Source organism: Tribolium madens, unplaced genomic scaffold, assembly GCF_015345945.1.
Source record: "Tribolium madens isolate multiple individuals breed KSU strain unplaced genomic scaffold, Tmad_KSU_1.1 Scaffold_19;HRSCAF=116;Tcas5.2_LG9, whole genome shotgun sequence".
Classification (NCBI taxonomy): domain Eukaryota; kingdom Metazoa; phylum Arthropoda; class Insecta; order Coleoptera; family Tenebrionidae; genus Tribolium; species Tribolium madens.
Window position 1 is genome coordinate 13341275 of NW_025400983.1, and position 16870 is coordinate 13358144.

The following is a 16870-nucleotide window of genomic DNA, read 5'->3' on the forward strand; positions in this document are numbered from 1 at the left end:
AAAAAAATAAGTTGAAGATAATTAAATTTCAGTATTCTTTTATATTCGGTAAAATATTTGGATTAGTTGCGTTTATTCATAATTTCTCTTCCATATAAAAATGATTCATAAAATTTATAAAAAATAATAAAGTAAATAAAATTCATAATTTTCACTTTTTATAAGAATAGCAAACTGTTAAGATTTGCATAATTCCAATAACTGCATTTCATTAAAATATTTGACCTAATTATTGTTGACTTGTAAATTTTTATTAGCTGCCAAGTAATCACCAAACAGATGAGAAATAAAAAAATATTTAATTCTTCCCAACTATATTTTGCAAGTTAAAAAGACATAAATACTTCCCTACCTCAGAGGGTGCTATTCGCATGAAGGGTAAAATCTGTGGCCACCTTGTTCGAATTTTATTGAAAATTGCTGACAACTACACAACCTAACAATATAAAAGCGCATCGCTTTTCCTCGTCAATCAGTGGCGACCAGTCAGTTCCTCATCAACATCATGGAAGTGTTTCGTGCTTTACAAGTGTTAGTGCTTCTCATCTTTATCGCCTTCACTCAGGCAAAGACCGAAGACTCTCCGAAAAACGCCACAGAAGAAGCCTCCAAAGCTCTCGATCCAACTTTAGTTCAACCCGAAGACAAAACCGACGCCATCCGCAAAAAGAAATCCGCCACTACTACCCTTTGCGTAGAAATCCGACCCAGCGGACCCTACCAGAGGCCCTTCCAAATTTGCGAGCCCGCCGAATCCAAACCGTATGCAGCCCCAGCTGCCGCTCCTGCTCAAGGTTACTACCCCGTACCGGCTTACGAAGAACCCAAACCCGCTACCCCCAAGCCCGCTCCCGCTTACGAAGCACCCGCAAAAGTATACTCCGCCCCCGCAAAGCCTACGTCAGCCCCGGCATACGGTTCATCAAAGCCATATGCCGCCCATTCACCCTCTTCATACAGCTCAGTCTCCTACCGTTCCGACGATGGCATGGCAGATATGCCCGAAGAAGAGGAAGAACATTCTGATGAACTTCTGGACCACGCAGCGAGATCTGCGGGACAAGAGTATGGATTACCCATGACTTATCTTCAACCAGCTTTAAAACACAAGGCGAAGAAAGGACATAATGGATTAGTCATTACTTGTCAACCCTCTTTGGCAGGATATGCAGCAACCATCCCCAGTCATGGTGCAAGCTACGGTGCTGGACCTTATGGTGGAAACATGGGAGGATATGGAGGCTACAGATCGGCCATGTCAAGGTCATCCTATGGAAGATATGAAAGACCAAGTCCTCCGAGAGGTTACGGTGGTTACGCCCCACCACCAGCCCCCGCATACAAGGTACCACCCCCACCATCTTACTACAAACCCTCCTACAATGCCCCATCATATTCCGCCTCCATTTATAAACCAGCCCCAGCTTATAAACCCGCCCCCAGCTATAGTGTTCCTGCTCCAGCCCCTTCATACAGCGCACCAACTCCTTCTTATCCTGTTCCAGCCCCATCATATAGACCAGCTCCTGCCCCAACTTACCCCCAGCCAGCTCCAGCTTACACTCACCCATCTCCAGCTTCCCAACCCTCATACCAACCAGCTCCAGCCCCCGAACCCACATACCAACCAGCTCCAGCTCCTCAACCTTCATATCAACCAGCTCCAGCTCCAGCTTACGGCCCCCCTCCTCCGTCAGCTTCAGCTTACGCTCCTGCTCCCAAACCACACAGCCCTGCCCCAGCTCCAGCTTACATGTCTCCACCAACTTACGGCCCTGTCCCCAAACCGCACGGTTATCCTTCTCCAGTTGGATACAGGGAAGCTGAAGAGTCGAAGATTACACAATCCACCACTCATGGAGTTCCAAGTCAAGAGGAAAAGGAGAAACACACTATTGAAACGATGACCCAAATGGCTGAAGCGAGAGATTCCATGGCGATGGAAGGAAAAGTGAAAATGCCAAACCCAGGTTGGGGAGTCAATGAGGGAGGTGACAACAAATCAGCAACGATGGCCGAAGAAATGAGAGCTGCTGAGACAATGGGCCGCGAAGATAATGTTAACGAAAACAAAGTTTGAAATTTTGTAATGACTTATTTATTGTAATTTTGTAACTTTGTACTTGTAACAATACAATATTTAATAAAAAATAATTAGAAATTTTAGTCTTTCACTTTTTCGAAATAGAGGCAGAACATCAATTGGGGCTGGGTAACTTTTGAGAGTCGTACTATCCTCGTACATTGTAGCATTATTTCCATCCTTCAATGAGAGAAACATATCTGTAGAAACTGCACCCTTGTTCAATATTATAGGGGCAATTATAATATTTTCTCCCACTATACAGAGTGTTCCGTTTTTATAGTTACAAATTTAAGCAGGTGATAGAATATTCAATTTTAAGATAAAAGTTTTCTATGAACATGTATCGGTAAATTTTATATAAGGGAGCTACATCCCCTGAAGGGGGTGCATGTTTTTATGGATTTTGTCCAATATTTCAGAAACCATTTTAAAATAAAATTACAAAATTTGGTACAAGTGATAACTTTTATGCATCCAAACGAATTCAAAGATAAAATGTCGAAATTTTTACTCAGGGGCGTTCTAAACTGATGGGGTTTAGGTAAAAAGTACCCTAACTATTTTGGCTGTTGGTTCTTGCCATTTTTAGCCACAAAATTCAAAATTCAATAGTTTTTCACAAAATAAGGTCTCTTGCGTTTTTTCGATACAACTTACCGTTTTTGAATAAAATGAGTTTAGAATATGATGTGTTATAGACTATAAATATGATAAAAATTAAATTCGTTTTACCGTTTAAGGCACCCGTGATTAAAAATTTTGACAACTATTTTTTTAATTCGTTTAGGTGTTTAAAGGTTATCAATTGTACCAATTTTTGTAATTTTATCTTTTCTGCAATAGTGGGAAAACCATATTAAAAAACGCATCTCTTACATAACATTTTTGATACATGTTCATAGGAAACTTTTGTCTTAAAATTGAATATTCTATCACCTGTTTAAATTTGTAACAATAAAAACGGAACACCTGTATATTCTAAAGCATCCCAAATTGACCACATTTCACAAATTACCTAATAATTTTATCTTAGGGTCAACAATTCTAAACGCATCTGGATTTGTCGGATCTACCCATCGATAGAGGATTTACTAGGAGTCCCATAGTTTTATTTTTTTTTTGATTATATGTATTTGTAATTCCATCAGCATACCACTAGTGAAGATCGACATATTTCTTGACAATTTCTAAAACATTAAACTGAGAAGGAGGAAATAGAGTGTAAATCAAATAAAAATCTAGATTGTTGTTATGGAAGTGACGATTATTTCCCAAGGCAAATAGCCAAACTGTGAAACTGACATAACACAGCTTTGGTCCAACTGTTCAACGAGTATATAATTTTGGTCTGGGACGTTCCAAGCTTTTACCACCAAGAAATATCATTAAAAGAAAAAAAAAAAACAAGATTACACAATTAGGTAAATACTGGTTTGGCTTTTATTGACAAATTTTTTATACCTTTCTGGAATATGTAATAATAAAAAAACATAAAAAAGATCGTCGTCTGCGTTGATTGACAGTAATAAAAGTCTGGACAATAGACCAAAATCGTGAACTTCTCAAAATGGTAAATTCCGGTAGATGACGCGCGCGTCACGCTCCAAAGGAAACTGTAATTTGTGAAATTTGAAAATTTTGCAGGAAATTAAATGTTACAATTGTTGACACATTTAATAAAATATTGATCTGTCACACAATTAATACATTTTTTCAGCTTAAGAAGCGCAGTATCAATATCATTCAAAGTTTCAAACATTACATTATATTTTTTAAAATGCCAAGTATCCGAACTTGCTGTGTTCCAAATTGAGGACAAGGGGAGAAAGAGGAGGTTATTTTACATCGATTTCCAAAAAGTAGGAATCCAAAAAACGAATGGCTTAAGAGAATATTTGGTACTATCGGCAATATACCCCCAAATTCCGTGATTTGTGGAAAACACTTTGAAATAACGAGCTATTACAAAAACAAAAAATTGTTACCAATTGCAGTTCCATCCTTGGTCTTGAATTATAAAAGAATTACTCGTTTTCAGGTAATTTCTACCACTTCCATTAATTCAGAACGTAAGCCGTTAGAAACGCCTGCACCGTGTCTCCAATCTCCAGTCATTTGACAAAAATTATATAATTTCAAGTCCATTTCGATTTGATTTTGATCAACAAAGCGATTTAAAAGTAGGTGATACTCATGATTTTGATTTAAAAAATGTTTCAGATGCAATAAGTTCGGCAGAAAATTTATCTTTCTAGATAAAATTCAAAATTTAAAAAAAAAGTAACAGGAAGCAAATGTAAGATTTCAAAAGTTGAATAAGCTGTATGAAAATAAACTAGAAAAACTAAAGAAAATGCAGGAAAAAAATAACAATTACAGTAAAGGTCAACATTGTGTAGTAAAAATTGAGTCAGATGCAAAGAACTTAGAACCAAGGGCTGTGTTTTTACTTGATCAAATTTTGAAGTATTTTCAAGTATTGAAGAAATAATAAAGAGTTATTGTAATATGTTAATGCTCTTGTGAATTTGTAAAGAATAAAAATAACTATCTAACCCAAATGTAAACCTTTATTTTTGTTAATAAATAAAATTATATTTGCGTATAAAATGTTTAAATTTTTGATGTTTTTGGTCTAGTTTTTAGGAAAAATTACAATCAACAAAAAAATTATTATACAACCCACAAAACACAAAAGTAAATTTTTGTATACAAAAATTTATCAAGGTTTCAAACCAAAATATACAGGACTCGTCGCTCCCCCAACGGCCATTTTTTGGCATTACCCAGACTTTTATTACTGTCAATCAACGCAGACGACGAAAAAGATTATCAGTATCAATAATTTAAATAGACATAAAAAATGTCAAAAAATAAATGTCAACTTTTTTGGACAGATAGAATTTTTTAAACTGTTCTGACAAACTTTGTAGTTAATAAAGACCGCTACAGTTTTAAAATTAACCCAAATGAATATAAAAAATCTTCCCAAGCCATAACTCCATGATTTTTTAAGATATGGCAATGCTTCTTAGAACATAAAGTTGTATTGTCATCTATTTTTTGAAATAGATGCTCAATCAATGCTGCTTTTTGTTTCACCGGAAGTAACATCAATTTCAGTTCTTTAAAATTTACCTATATTTCATTATTTTTGAATTCTTTGTTAAATTGCTTTCAAAAAGCTCACTAACTATTATTTATCACTAACTATTACTCTTCTAAAAGCAATAATAATAGAATAGAAAGCAAAAATCGAATTTTTTGATTGGTTTTATCTAAAACAAACTGATAGGAAAAAAACTGTTCAACTTTACTTAAAGAAACATTGTCGTAGGTATAGATAGATAGATATCTACCTTTAAAAATAATGCAGTTATGGCTTCTGGTGCTTTTTATAATCTAGCCTGCATATTTTTTAACAACACGAGTTCAATCTTAAAACAAACAGAAAAAAATTCCGGAAAACATGTTTTTGAAAATCTATTTGAGTTTTATTCAAGTCTGTTACTCGTAATTCACAAATTAGTTGTCCTGGACAGTAAATAGTTCAAGCAAAAGCACTCGGTATAAGTTAAACCTAATTAGAATGTTTCTAAAGACGTGAAATTATTTTTTGTCCCAGATATTCGAACTAATCTTGATTTATAAAATTAGACACTTTTATCATTTATTTATACAGGCTGAGTCTGTTAAAAGTATGTACATACCTACCAGACCTACCTGTAATTCGTCCTTTTAATGGTTTGGATGGCATTTTTCTGTGCTGCTGTTGCATTTTCGTTAGCTGCGACGGTGTAATTCAGCAAGATCTCCACCAAATATTCACTTTTTATACAAAAGGTAATATTCAACTAACACTTGACCTGCCTGAATAAGGCTTTTTGATTTTCGCAAGTAGACATAAAATATTTGGTAGTAAGTTTTTCTGATCTAAAAAAGTGGTTTCATTAACAACCAAAAATCCTCGTTTTGAATTTAACCAGACATCAACAATTGAAAATTCCACTCTGTTATTTTATGATTTGAAACGACGTGGATTTCTAGTGGCTTGGATGCGATATGTTCAGCTAATTTCGTTGTATTTTTTGCGTACTAAAATTAGAGCTTAATTTTAAGTCTGAATACTTAAGCTCTTACATTTAAGAGAAGTCTATCGTTGTGTACAACATTGATAACTAAGGTAACATTTCTATTTTGCAAGATGCTAGTCATAAATGTGCAAACGCAAGCAAATAAAGTGATAAATGAAAAATGCGCAAAGAAGAAATTTCATTTTAATTAGGTATAATATTTGTCCCGGCAAAAGAAGAGGAAAAAATTTGGCAGACAATTATTTAAGTCATAAATGTTCTTACAAATAATTTTTACAACCTTTTCACTCCACTGACCCGGCAGCTTAAACCTGCAGTCAGGCAAGATTCACCATTAGGTATGGATATTGTTATCAAGTAATAATATTGTGATTTTGATGAATTGTTTAATATGAGAATAATGTAAGTAAAACCCCTTAAATCTCCCAATCTAGCGTCACTACAGATCTGCCTCGCAACTTCATGGATTGAATTATTATTAAGTTATTAATGTTATTATTATTATTGTTGGTATTAAAATGAATTTCGTTAATATTAAAACATTTCCTAACAATATTGCAAGTTTTTTAAAAACTGCTTTTTGAATTTCAATAACTAATAAATTGTAACATTATTTATGTAAATTCTAATTTCTGGAGCAGATTTGGGAACCTAAAGAAATGATTAAACATTAACAAAGTTTGGAAAATCATACAATACTTTTTTAGTTTCCTAGAAGGAGGTACTTTAGATTTACACACTATACCTAAAATTGGACCAAAAAGTGGTGAAAATTTAAGAAAGTCAGAATGAACTTATTTTGGTTTTTCAAAACAGAAAAATTATAGTCATTCGTACTAGATTATTTATTTAGTTTGATGAACACAAGTACAATTTAATAAAACTTTTATTCTCATCTGAGGATGACCACTGGTGGTGGAAACAAACACAAAGTCGTAAACACAAAGAGAACTTGTTCATAATTGGTATATCACTTGTAATTGCTTCTAGAGTAAGTGGCATATCTTTAATAAGTTTCCAATTTCCATCATCCTCTTGAAATAAGTTTTTTTTGATGAGACTACTTCGCCATAATCCCAACACTTATTTGAGGATTTACATCATGTAGGTACGCTAAAATTTGTTGTTGCGATTTTGATAATTATGACGAATATGGATCGTGGTTGTTTCGTGATCGACAAGACAAATTTTCACAAGAACAATATTCAAATTTTATTAGGTATATTCGCTTAAGATTTCAAGTAGATGCACTTGAAGTAGTAAAGAGAAGTAATACTTTAAATATTTCTTTATATTTTGCTTCTGCGACATCAACTTTGACTGAATTTAATAAATAATAAAAGAAAGTACGAAAGAAGTTCAATTTTTCAATTTTGTTGAAACATTAATATTTAAACAATACATTTTTGCCGCCTTTTCAAAAGTGAACTTAAAATTCACTGAGTTCAGTGTTAAAATTCCTAAAACTAACCTAAAATTTTGACAGTTGTCAAACTGAACTCCGAATTTGTCAACATTATTATTATTGTAACTGAAGTTTTAGTTAATTAATTGTAATTCTGTTAAAGAAAAATACTCAAAAATGTCGATGAGGCCTGACGATCATCGCAGAAAATGGGACAGGGATGAATATGAGAGATTAGCTGAGGAGCGCAAGAGAGAAGAAATCGAACGTCTTGAAGAAGAAACAAAGAAAAAGAAAGGCCCTCCAGTAAAACGTGAACTGTTAAAAACTCGAGAATATAAAGTTGATTTGGATTCAAAACTCGGCAAAAGCATTGTAATAAATAAAAACACACCAACATCACAATCTGGAGGTTATTATTGCAATGTCTGTGACTGTGTTGTTAAAGATTCAATCAACTTTTTGGATCATATCAATGGCAAAAAACATCAGCGAAACTTAGGAATGTCGATGAGGATTGAACGTAGTAGTTTAGATGCAGTTAAACGAAGATTTGATCAAAACAAGAGGAAAATGGAGGAAAAGAAGAAAGATTACGATATGGCAGCACGCATGCAGGAAATTGCTGAAGAAGAGGAAAAGTTACGAGAGTACAGAAGGGAGAAAAGGAAGGAAAAACGAAAAGCAGAAGAAATGTTATATGAAACTCCTGAACAATCAAATGAACTTGCTAGCATAATGGGATTTGCAGGTTTTGGATCCTCTAAGAAAAAGTAGCCTTCATTTCACAACCTTTATTACAATAATTTAGAGACATTAAAGATTAAATAAAAATCAATGTTATAGTCATTATTACTAAATTAAGTACAGTTGGAAGAATCATGTCAGCCTGTAAAACAGTAAGTTAAAATGAAATAAATATGATTAAGGGAAAAAAATGCCTTGTTTTCTTTTTTGATATATTCTTCGGGCATTGGATCTTTAACTTTAGGTGTTTCCTTTACATTGTCACATTTTATTGTAAGTATGCTGTCAATTATTGCTTGTAGAAGTTCTCTAGTCGTTGATGCAGCGCTGTTTCCACAGACTTTAGCAGTTTTGATGTAATAACAATCTGCTATGGCTTTGTAGGCCCTTAAAAACAAATTTTTAAACGCAATAACTATTTCATTCATTTACTTGCAAACAGCAGCATTGTCTGAATTTTCGTTCCAGTCTGCTGGTCCTCCGCAGTCTTCCAAATCATTTCTCAGTTCATGGAGGCACTTGTGAATTTTTTCAAATTCTAAAAGCATTAGTTAAAATCATCTGCGTCATGTAACTAAGTGAATTTACGGGTTTTGAATGGAGATTCGGTACATATCTTTTCATGTAGTGCTTCAACTCCTTTGATTAATTGCAAATACAAGTCAGGCTGATTAGGGGGAGTACAAGTTTTCAGGTACGCCTTAATTTTTTCCAAATTTTCGGCCACGCGATTACATGACGGTTTAATGTCGCTTAAAGTGGCCAATTTTACAACACTTTCAGGGTTGATCACTTGAATTTCGGCAAGAAAATTCATTAAATCATCTTCATTGCAAGGGGCACTATTATCATCTCTTTCAAAACGAACATGAGCAATTTCATCGTCGCTTAAAAACGAGGGACGATACACGCTACCACCTAGAGCAACCGGTTGTTGTTGTGCAGACTTTTACTGTTATTGATACTCACAAAGAGACAATTTTAGCAAAAACAACAAAAAGAGTGTTTTGCGCATTTTTCAAATTGAAATTGATTGACAGATAGAGGGCGCCATCAAAATTGTTTACAATTTTTGACAGCCGATAGTGGAACAAATTAAGTACAAAATGTGGAAATTTTTATTCATTTTTGTCTTAAAAACGGTAACTTCAGATGAAATATTCACAAGCACTTTTTCAGTGACTGACCAGTGTATAAGTTTATGTAAGGAAAATGAGTTGCCCCTACTTGACTTGGTTAGTGCTATATTTTTATTTTTCTTCTTATAATTAAGAGTTTTTTGCAGGAAAATTACGAACAAATCGTTTGCCAACGCGGTTGTAGATTTTTTAACATAATAAATTTTAAGGACGAACTAAATTTAAACATTACAAGAAAGGAGTGTCACTTATGTATGTTTGCAATTTTTGTTCAATATTCTTGTAACTGTTTTCCTTTGTAGCGTGCAACGAATCTTACATTGTTGCAAAAGAAAATGAAATTTGCTTAAAAGGTTGTGATTTGATGGCGAAAAAGCGACAGAGCGATATGTCTACATTTCTGGTGATAACAGAAGAGGATGAGTCACATAACATTGTTTTAGCTGAGCCTGACTTAGAAATACTAGAATCCGACATTCTCTCAGATCCTAGTATTAAAAGTCAGCTTGAAATAGGTTTTAACATTGATTATAAAATTCCTGAAACTCACATTAGAACAATGCCTATTGAGTTCAAGGATGACACGATTGTAATCAAATCAACTGAATATTCAGGTGATTGGCTTGATTGTGCATCCAGAAATTCCGGGATTCCACGTTGGATTCTCCTAACTGCGTTTTTGTCAGCGGTTTTAGTAGCTTTATGGTTGAGTTTTTCAACTGAAAAGAAAAACACTGAAGAGGTAGTGGAGGTTGATATTCCTGATGAAAAATTAATCCTAGAAAATGAAGAAAAAGATCCTGAACTTTTGGGAGATTATCAAGAAATTGGATTTTCTACACCACCTAAATATACTGTTGAAAGTGAAAAAATTTAAAGGTAGATTTTCTAAAAGGCATATTTTCTTAAGGAGGGCTGATAAGGCATAGTAATTGTGACTGTCTCGTAAATGTTGTAGTGGGTTTATTTCAGCATTTGTTACTTAAATGTTTTGAAGCTATGTGGTTAATATTTCTAGTCATTGTAGATTTTTTGTCACTCGTTATAAAAACATGCTACAGAAGTTGTTATTGGCGCACATGATATTTAAAGGGACTTAACGAAAAAAAAAGCTTACGATTTTTTAAGAACAAATTAAATTTTTTCGATAATGTAAATCATATTTTCCGTAAGTGTAATATTTTATATTGTAAGATTTGGGAATATTAATAAAATGTTACTAAAATCTAATAATCTGCAGCCGTGTTGGCCAAATAGTCTCTCCTGCCAATGTTTGAGGCTTGTTTATTTTGAAGAGCTTCCAATTTCGGACAATCGGTGATTCTGTGACCCAAACCACCACAGTAACTGCATCCTCTTTCATCTCCCAAGTCCAGGTATTTCTCACTTTCCGAACATAATTCACTCAAGAAGGCGGGGACCTTTTGATTGGCTTCCATAAGTAGATGTTTTAAATCCAGGAGGACAGACTCGTCGTTGGATTTGTTTATAAATGTAGTCGCCAGCCCTTGTTTGCCGGATCTACCTGTTCTTCCAATTCGGTGAACTATAAAAAAATATTTGTGCAAAATTTTGTCTTTGATTATATTATTATGGGTTTTATACCATAATTTTCCACATCGTCGGGCATGTCGTAATTTATAACATGTTGGATATCCGGAAAATCTAACCCTTTTGATGCCACATCTGTAGCTACAAGGACATCTTTTTCGTGCTTACGGAATGCTTCAACAGATCTCGAACGTTCTTCTTGGTCTTTAATACAATACAATTAATATTCTGTAACTAACAATGTTGTAAATTTTGCCTTTTCCACCATGAATAGCGACAGCTTCCACCCCTTTCAGAAGTAGATATTCATGAATAGCATCCACATCCTGTTTTTTCTCCGCGAAAATCAAAACGGGTGGTGGTGTTTTTTGTAAACATTCCAATAAGTACACAACTTTTGCTTCTTGTTTAACATATTCCACCTCCTACAAAAAATAAACAAATAATTTTAAAATTTCACGTTACAATTTCCAAAAATACTTGTATGACGTTCATTGAGGCTGCTCCTGCCCTCCCCACGTTGATAGTTACAGGTTTGACTAAGGCTGAACGTGCAAAATTTTGTATTTTTTTGGGCATAGTAGCTGAGAAAAGTAAAGTCTGTCTTTGGCCCTAAAAATATTGCAAATAATATTTTTCTCTAAGATTTGTCACAACTTACATTAAAATATGAAAAAATAGTTCTGACGTCTTCTTCAAAACCCAAGTCAATCATACGATCGGCTTCATCCATACACAAATATCGACAAACTGATAACTTTACGATTTTCTTCTCAAGCATATCCATTAATCGTCCTGGAGTGGCTACCATAATATGCACACCTCTAGTAAAAAATGAAATGATTATCGTTTACTAAAATATAATATTTGTACCTTTGTATAACATCAACGGCTTCTGAAACAGGCACTCCACCTATGGCCAAAGACGTTCTAATTTCGGGCATTCCATGTTTTCTCAAACTGGTGCAAAAATGTTGTATGATATCGAAAGTTTGCTTTGCTAACTCCCGCGACGGGCAAATTATAAGCCCATATGGACCTTCATTTTTAATGAAGGGTAATTTGACTTCCTGTTCTAAGCAAAACATGATGAGGGGCAAAACGAAGACTAGTGTTTTCCCTGAACCCGTGAATGCTATCCCAATCATATCCCGACCTGATAATCTGCACAAAAATACAAATCTGCAACATTTAGCAGTGAAATACTTACACTGTTGGGATGCCTTGAATCTGAATAGGTGTTGGCTTTTTAATTTTCTTTTCTTTCAGTCCGGATATAATGCCTTCATGCAGTTTCATATCACGAAAAGATTTAAGAGGCGGAGGTATGTCTTCTCCTTCAACTAGAATCCGGAGTTCGTTTCGGATTTTCTCATGGCGGCTCTCCGGCATTGCAAGCACGTAACTAGGTGGTCGCCAGCTAGTTTTAATCGGGTCACTGTATTGTATGCCTTTAGCTAATTCAGAAACGCCCATTAAGGCTTTCTTTTCCGCTACTATTTCCAGAATCTCCTCTTCTTTTTTTAATTGTCGTTCCACAGCGCTCACCTTTTTGGCTGAAATTTGATCAACATTTACATAAAAGCTTGTTTAACGAAAGTGGACATACCTTCTGCCAGTTTTTTAAGTTCCGTGTGTTGATCCAAGAGGGATATGTTGTTCTTGCGCCCCCATACTTCATCCTCTTCCTCGTCATCGTTTGTTTCGTTCTCGCTAGATGACTTTGGTTTGTTTAATTCAGATTCCTTTAACTGTGGATGTTAAAAATTTATTTTTTATTTTATAGTCATTTACATTAATCAATAAAATAAAACTGATGCAGACTTATGTTTGTGGTTTTCCAATAATTTTGCCCAATAACAAATATATCCTTAACTAAAATGATAAACGAAATATTTTTAGAAACTTAGTTGTGCTATCAAATTGTGTCAATTAGAAGTAAATTATGATAGAATCTTTTCGTGTAATCACGAGTGTATTAGGATTAATAGCTTAAGACAACTTTTCACAATCAGTTATTTTGATATCTTAATACAACAATTTCATTAAAAAAGTGTAATAATAAATACATTAAGTACTTAAGTAATTGAATTGTTTTTTATTAAGACTATTTGCATAATAAAAATTAAATACTATTTTTTTATACAAATACAGGTTTCCAGCAACACATTAATCGCTGGAAGAACTACACGACCCGGGGGTTGAGTGTGATAATTAGCATAAAATTTGTGTTTTCATTTTCTAAATGAATAATTAGAACAGGCCTGTGCACAGTGTATTGTCCTTATAGGTATACACTTTTTATAAAAAGGTATGACAATATGAAAAAATAATGCATGTACTTTTATGCTATTGTCGCACTCCCACTAAGTATTTTCAACCCAAAGTTTGATTCAACTATTGTACCTGTCCCAATCGTCCAAGTTTCAAAAGTTTTTGCTTCTTGCGTTCTTTAACTGGGATGTATGGTACGTAATTATCGTCAGAGTCTGATTTTTCTTCCTCCTTCTCGTCACGTCTGTATCTCTAAAATAGTTTATAGTTATTGTAAATGAATCATAAAAACGTAATGGATTTTACTTTTACTGGGGGAACATTATCACCCATCTTCTAGAAATTCACACATAAACAGAACGTATATTTTGAGGTTATGTTCAAGGTTGCCTGTTTGTCAAGTTGATTGTCATGTTTCTCCACAGGAGGTCACGCGTGTTGCAAAATGAAAAATTAATTAAAAATATTTTAAAGTAAAATTTTAGTTCAGCTTACATTTTGTTACTTTAAATGTGATTTTCTAAGCGTGCCCAGTAAGGTATTTTAATTTTTTCTTAACTCATAATTTATTTTAAATTATAGGTGCCTTTATTAACGACCCCTTTTTTATTTACAATTTTGACAGTCACGCCGCCAGCCGCATTTCTAGAATTTTTCCGTGAGTGCCTATTTGGATATCGAAGTGTGTGTTTTCTCGTACAAACCAATCAAAAATGAGTTGCCCTTTTGGAAAAGAGGCCTTAGACAAATTGAAACAATTCGTTGACGTTTGTAAGGCCAATCCTGACATTCTGTCGTTGCCGGATTTAAACTTCTTTAAAGAGTTTATCGAGTCTTTCGGTGGTAAAGTACCTACACCTTCCAAAATGTCGTCAGAAGCCCCCAATGCTCAAACAGAACAAGTCGGTTCTGATGTTGAATCCGAACCAGAGTCAGATTTAGAACTTGATACTGAAGGCTGTGTGGATCCTGATCCATTGGATGAAAATCAAAAGATGGGCGATCCAAATAAAGAAGTGAGTGAAGAAGATAGTGATAAGTCTGACGAGAAACGTGTGGAAGCCATTAAGCAATTCTCAGAAGGAAATTACGACAAAGCCATCGAATTATACACTGAAGCAATCGAACTGAATCCATCCTCAGCATTACTGTTTGCCAAGAGAGGACAAGCGTATTTGAAACAAACCAAACCGAATGCTTGCATAAAAGATTGCACTAAAGCCTTGGAGTTGAACCCTGATTCAGCAACAGCGTACAAATTCCGCGGTCGCGCTTACAGCCTTATAGGAGAATGGGAAAAAGCAGCCAAAGATCTGCGTCAGGCTTGTAATATTGATTTTGATGAGCAGTCTGATGAGTGGCTAAAAGCAGTGACACCAAACGCCAAGAAGATAGAACAACACAAGTTAAAACAGGAACGGAAAAGACTTGAGAAGGAAGAACGGGAGAAAATAGAAAGGGCACGTAAAGCTCGCGAAGCTCACGCCAAAGCCAATGCTTCTCGAACTGAAACGAATGCAAATGCAAATTCTGCACCTCCTGCAGACGATTTTTATAAACTCCTGCAAGATCCTGAACTTAGAGCAGCTTTCACCGATCCTGAAGTCTCGGCAGCATTTGCTGATATTTCATCAAATCCTGCTAACTTTTATAAATATCAATCTAACCCTAAAGTCATGGCATTGATCACGAAGTTGTCTGGAAAATTGGCAGGCTCTGGAATTGGACCAGGCAGTTTTCCAGGGTTTCCTGGTGGTTTTCCAGGATTTGGAGGGATGTCAGGGGGAGGCGCAGCCCCACCTCGGTTCCAACCTGATGATGACAACCTGGACTAATTTTCAGATAAACTCTTTCTTTACTTTAGTTTTAGTAAAAAGGCTGATTTTATGTATCTTGCTATTTGTAAATTAAAGGGAATATTAACTATTTCGAAATGTTTTATTTTTAACTTGCAAGTATTACATTTTTTTGTTACGGAAATTAATCAATAAAGACTGAAATAGTAAGTTTCTAATGTTCTGGTACCTACTATAATTCTTGAAAAAGTAGTTTAATATCACAAGTTTGGAACTATTACAAAAATACAAAATGTAGATATTAGTTTGATCCATTTTGTTGAAAATTTACTGAATATCCTCCCGTGTTTGGATCTTGCTGCAAATTGAAATTATTTGTGGACAATCCAAATGGTCTTAAGATCATGTTTCCTAAATCTTTCAATTTTCCTGCAACAAATAAATTACAAAACTTCATTCAAACTTCATTAACATACCTAGCATTTCCGTTTTCAGTTTTTCATTTCTTTCTTCTATTAGTGGAGGTAATCTGTGAATGGCACTTAACGCCTCTTTATTACCTGGGTCTAACTCTAGAATTTTCTTAAAATCTTCTAAACTTTCATCAAATTTGTCAGTTTCTTCATACAACTTTGCTCTCCTTAAGTAGGCTCTAACATACTTATCATTTAATGATATGGCTTTTGTACAGTCATCGATAGCACTAGCTTTCCTCTCTATATTTATTTTAGAAGCTGCTCTATTTGCATAAAGGATGGCTCTATCACTATTGTATTTTAAAGGGCATAAGCGCAAAGCTTCAGTGTAGGTTCCAACAGATTCTAAATATTTACAGTTTTTAAATTCGTCGTTGCCTTTGTTTTTCAACAAAATTGCTTGTTCTTTCCTGGCTTCCTTTTCTTCATCAGTTAAATCCAATTCCTGATTTTTCAATTCTTCATCGTCAGAATCATCTGAAAGGTGTTGAGGTGCTTCAGCTTTATTTGAATCGGTATCAGAAGCATCAAAATCCTCTGGAATGTGTGATTCAGGCTCTGATTTTTTCGAATCATCAACGGAGAACTGGGCATTTTGCAAATCTTTGGTTAGGTCTTCAATAACCTCTTCGTTAGTTTTAATTCTACTTGCTACTTCTTCTGACATGTTTGTTAACTTAAATATTAACTGTCTGTACTTTGGTTATTCGATGACTGTTTTTGTTATATTGAAACTTGTAAATTTACATTGATAACCAAATGTCATCACACAATTTTGACATTTGTCGTTCATAGCAAAAACTGTTTTATCGGCCTTAGAATTTATGCGGGAATTTCGAATTTATTTAAAATTTGTTGAAAGAGAGGTATGTACAGTGCTGAACAATAAATTTAGTCCACCTCAAATGTCCAAATGACATTCGCCTCTAAAGCAGGCTATATGCGAATGGTTGTCATATTTTGACGTAGATTATCATGGATTGTTAAAGCTGCAGAAATTTGTCTACGTGACATGAAAGAAAATTTATTCGAAGTTTATTAATGTATGAATCTGAAAGCCTATTGATTCCTGATAGTGGTGACAGTATTATGATAATAAAAGAAAAATCTGCACATCAATTATTTGACATATTGACAATAATGTTATGGTTTACATCTATTTTTTTTAAGTGACAGAACAATGGTGAACCAAATTTATTGTCCGGCACTGTACAGTAATAAAAACTTTTAATTATGTAACACAACTTTAACAAAATATATTTCTTATTGTTTAAGCGACGTTTATTGCGAATAAATTATTTC

At 34.4% G+C, this 16870-nt stretch overlaps 7 protein-coding genes across 7 annotated transcripts; 4 read left to right on the forward strand and 3 right to left on the reverse strand.

The window, feature by feature from the left end:
- The first annotated feature begins 483 nt into the window (after nt 1-483).
- LOC123013668 (extensin-like) lies at nt 484-2161 on the forward strand. Its single transcript, XM_044412366.1, has one exon. The coding sequence runs from the start codon at nt 506-508 to the stop codon at nt 2078-2080; it is 1575 nt and encodes a 524-aa protein (XP_044268301.1). The 5' UTR covers nt 484-505; the 3' UTR covers nt 2081-2161.
- A 5472-nt stretch (nt 2162-7633) lies between these two features.
- Nucleotides 7634-8533, forward strand: LOC123015753 (zinc finger matrin-type protein 2). Its single transcript, XM_044415668.1, has one exon. It carries the CDS (start codon nt 7763-7765, stop codon nt 8360-8362), a length of 600 nt encoding a protein of 199 aa, XP_044271603.1. The 5' UTR covers nt 7634-7762; the 3' UTR covers nt 8363-8533.
- Nucleotides 8365-9366, reverse strand: LOC123015751. The gene is made up of 5 exons (XM_044415667.1): nt 9302-9366; nt 8921-9250; nt 8765-8870; nt 8527-8719; nt 8365-8474 (listed from the first exon to the last, which is right to left on the reverse strand). The coding sequence occupies exons 1-5, from the start codon at nt 9345-9347 to the stop codon at nt 8409-8411; spliced, it is 741 nt and encodes a 246-aa protein (XP_044271602.1). The 5' UTR covers nt 9348-9366; the 3' UTR covers nt 8365-8408.
- Nucleotides 9367-9385: 19 nt separating this feature from the next.
- Nucleotides 9386-10701, forward strand: LOC123015758 (transmembrane protein 59-like). The gene is made up of 3 exons (XM_044415678.1): nt 9386-9567; nt 9618-9723; nt 9774-10701. The coding sequence occupies exons 1-3, from the start codon at nt 9439-9441 to the stop codon at nt 10346-10348; spliced, it is 810 nt and encodes a 269-aa protein (XP_044271613.1). The 5' UTR covers nt 9386-9438; the 3' UTR covers nt 10349-10701.
- LOC123015754 (ATP-dependent RNA helicase abstrakt) lies at nt 10405-13747 on the reverse strand. Its single transcript, XM_044415669.1, has 10 exons — nt 13603-13747; nt 13429-13548; nt 12632-12773; nt 12233-12578; nt 11896-12186; nt 11684-11846; nt 11503-11634; nt 11279-11447; nt 11077-11226; nt 10405-11017 (listed from the first exon to the last, which is right to left on the reverse strand). Exons 1-10 carry the CDS (start codon nt 13627-13629, stop codon nt 10698-10700), a joined length of 1860 nt encoding a protein of 619 aa, XP_044271604.1. The 5' UTR covers nt 13630-13747; the 3' UTR covers nt 10405-10697.
- On the forward strand, nt 13709-15225 carry LOC123015756 (putative protein FAM10A4). Its single transcript, XM_044415674.1, has 2 exons — nt 13709-13829; nt 13879-15225. The coding sequence occupies exon 2, from the start codon at nt 14010-14012 to the stop codon at nt 15129-15131; it is 1122 nt and encodes a 373-aa protein (XP_044271609.1). The 5' UTR covers nt 13709-13829; nt 13879-14009; the 3' UTR covers nt 15132-15225.
- LOC123015759 (tetratricopeptide repeat protein 1) lies at nt 15216-16766 on the reverse strand. The gene is made up of 2 exons (XM_044415679.1): nt 15569-16766; nt 15216-15521 (listed from the first exon to the last, which is right to left on the reverse strand). The coding sequence occupies exons 1-2, from the start codon at nt 16233-16235 to the stop codon at nt 15394-15396; spliced, it is 795 nt and encodes a 264-aa protein (XP_044271614.1). The 5' UTR covers nt 16236-16766; the 3' UTR covers nt 15216-15393.
- Nucleotides 16767-16870: the final 104 nt, after the last annotated feature.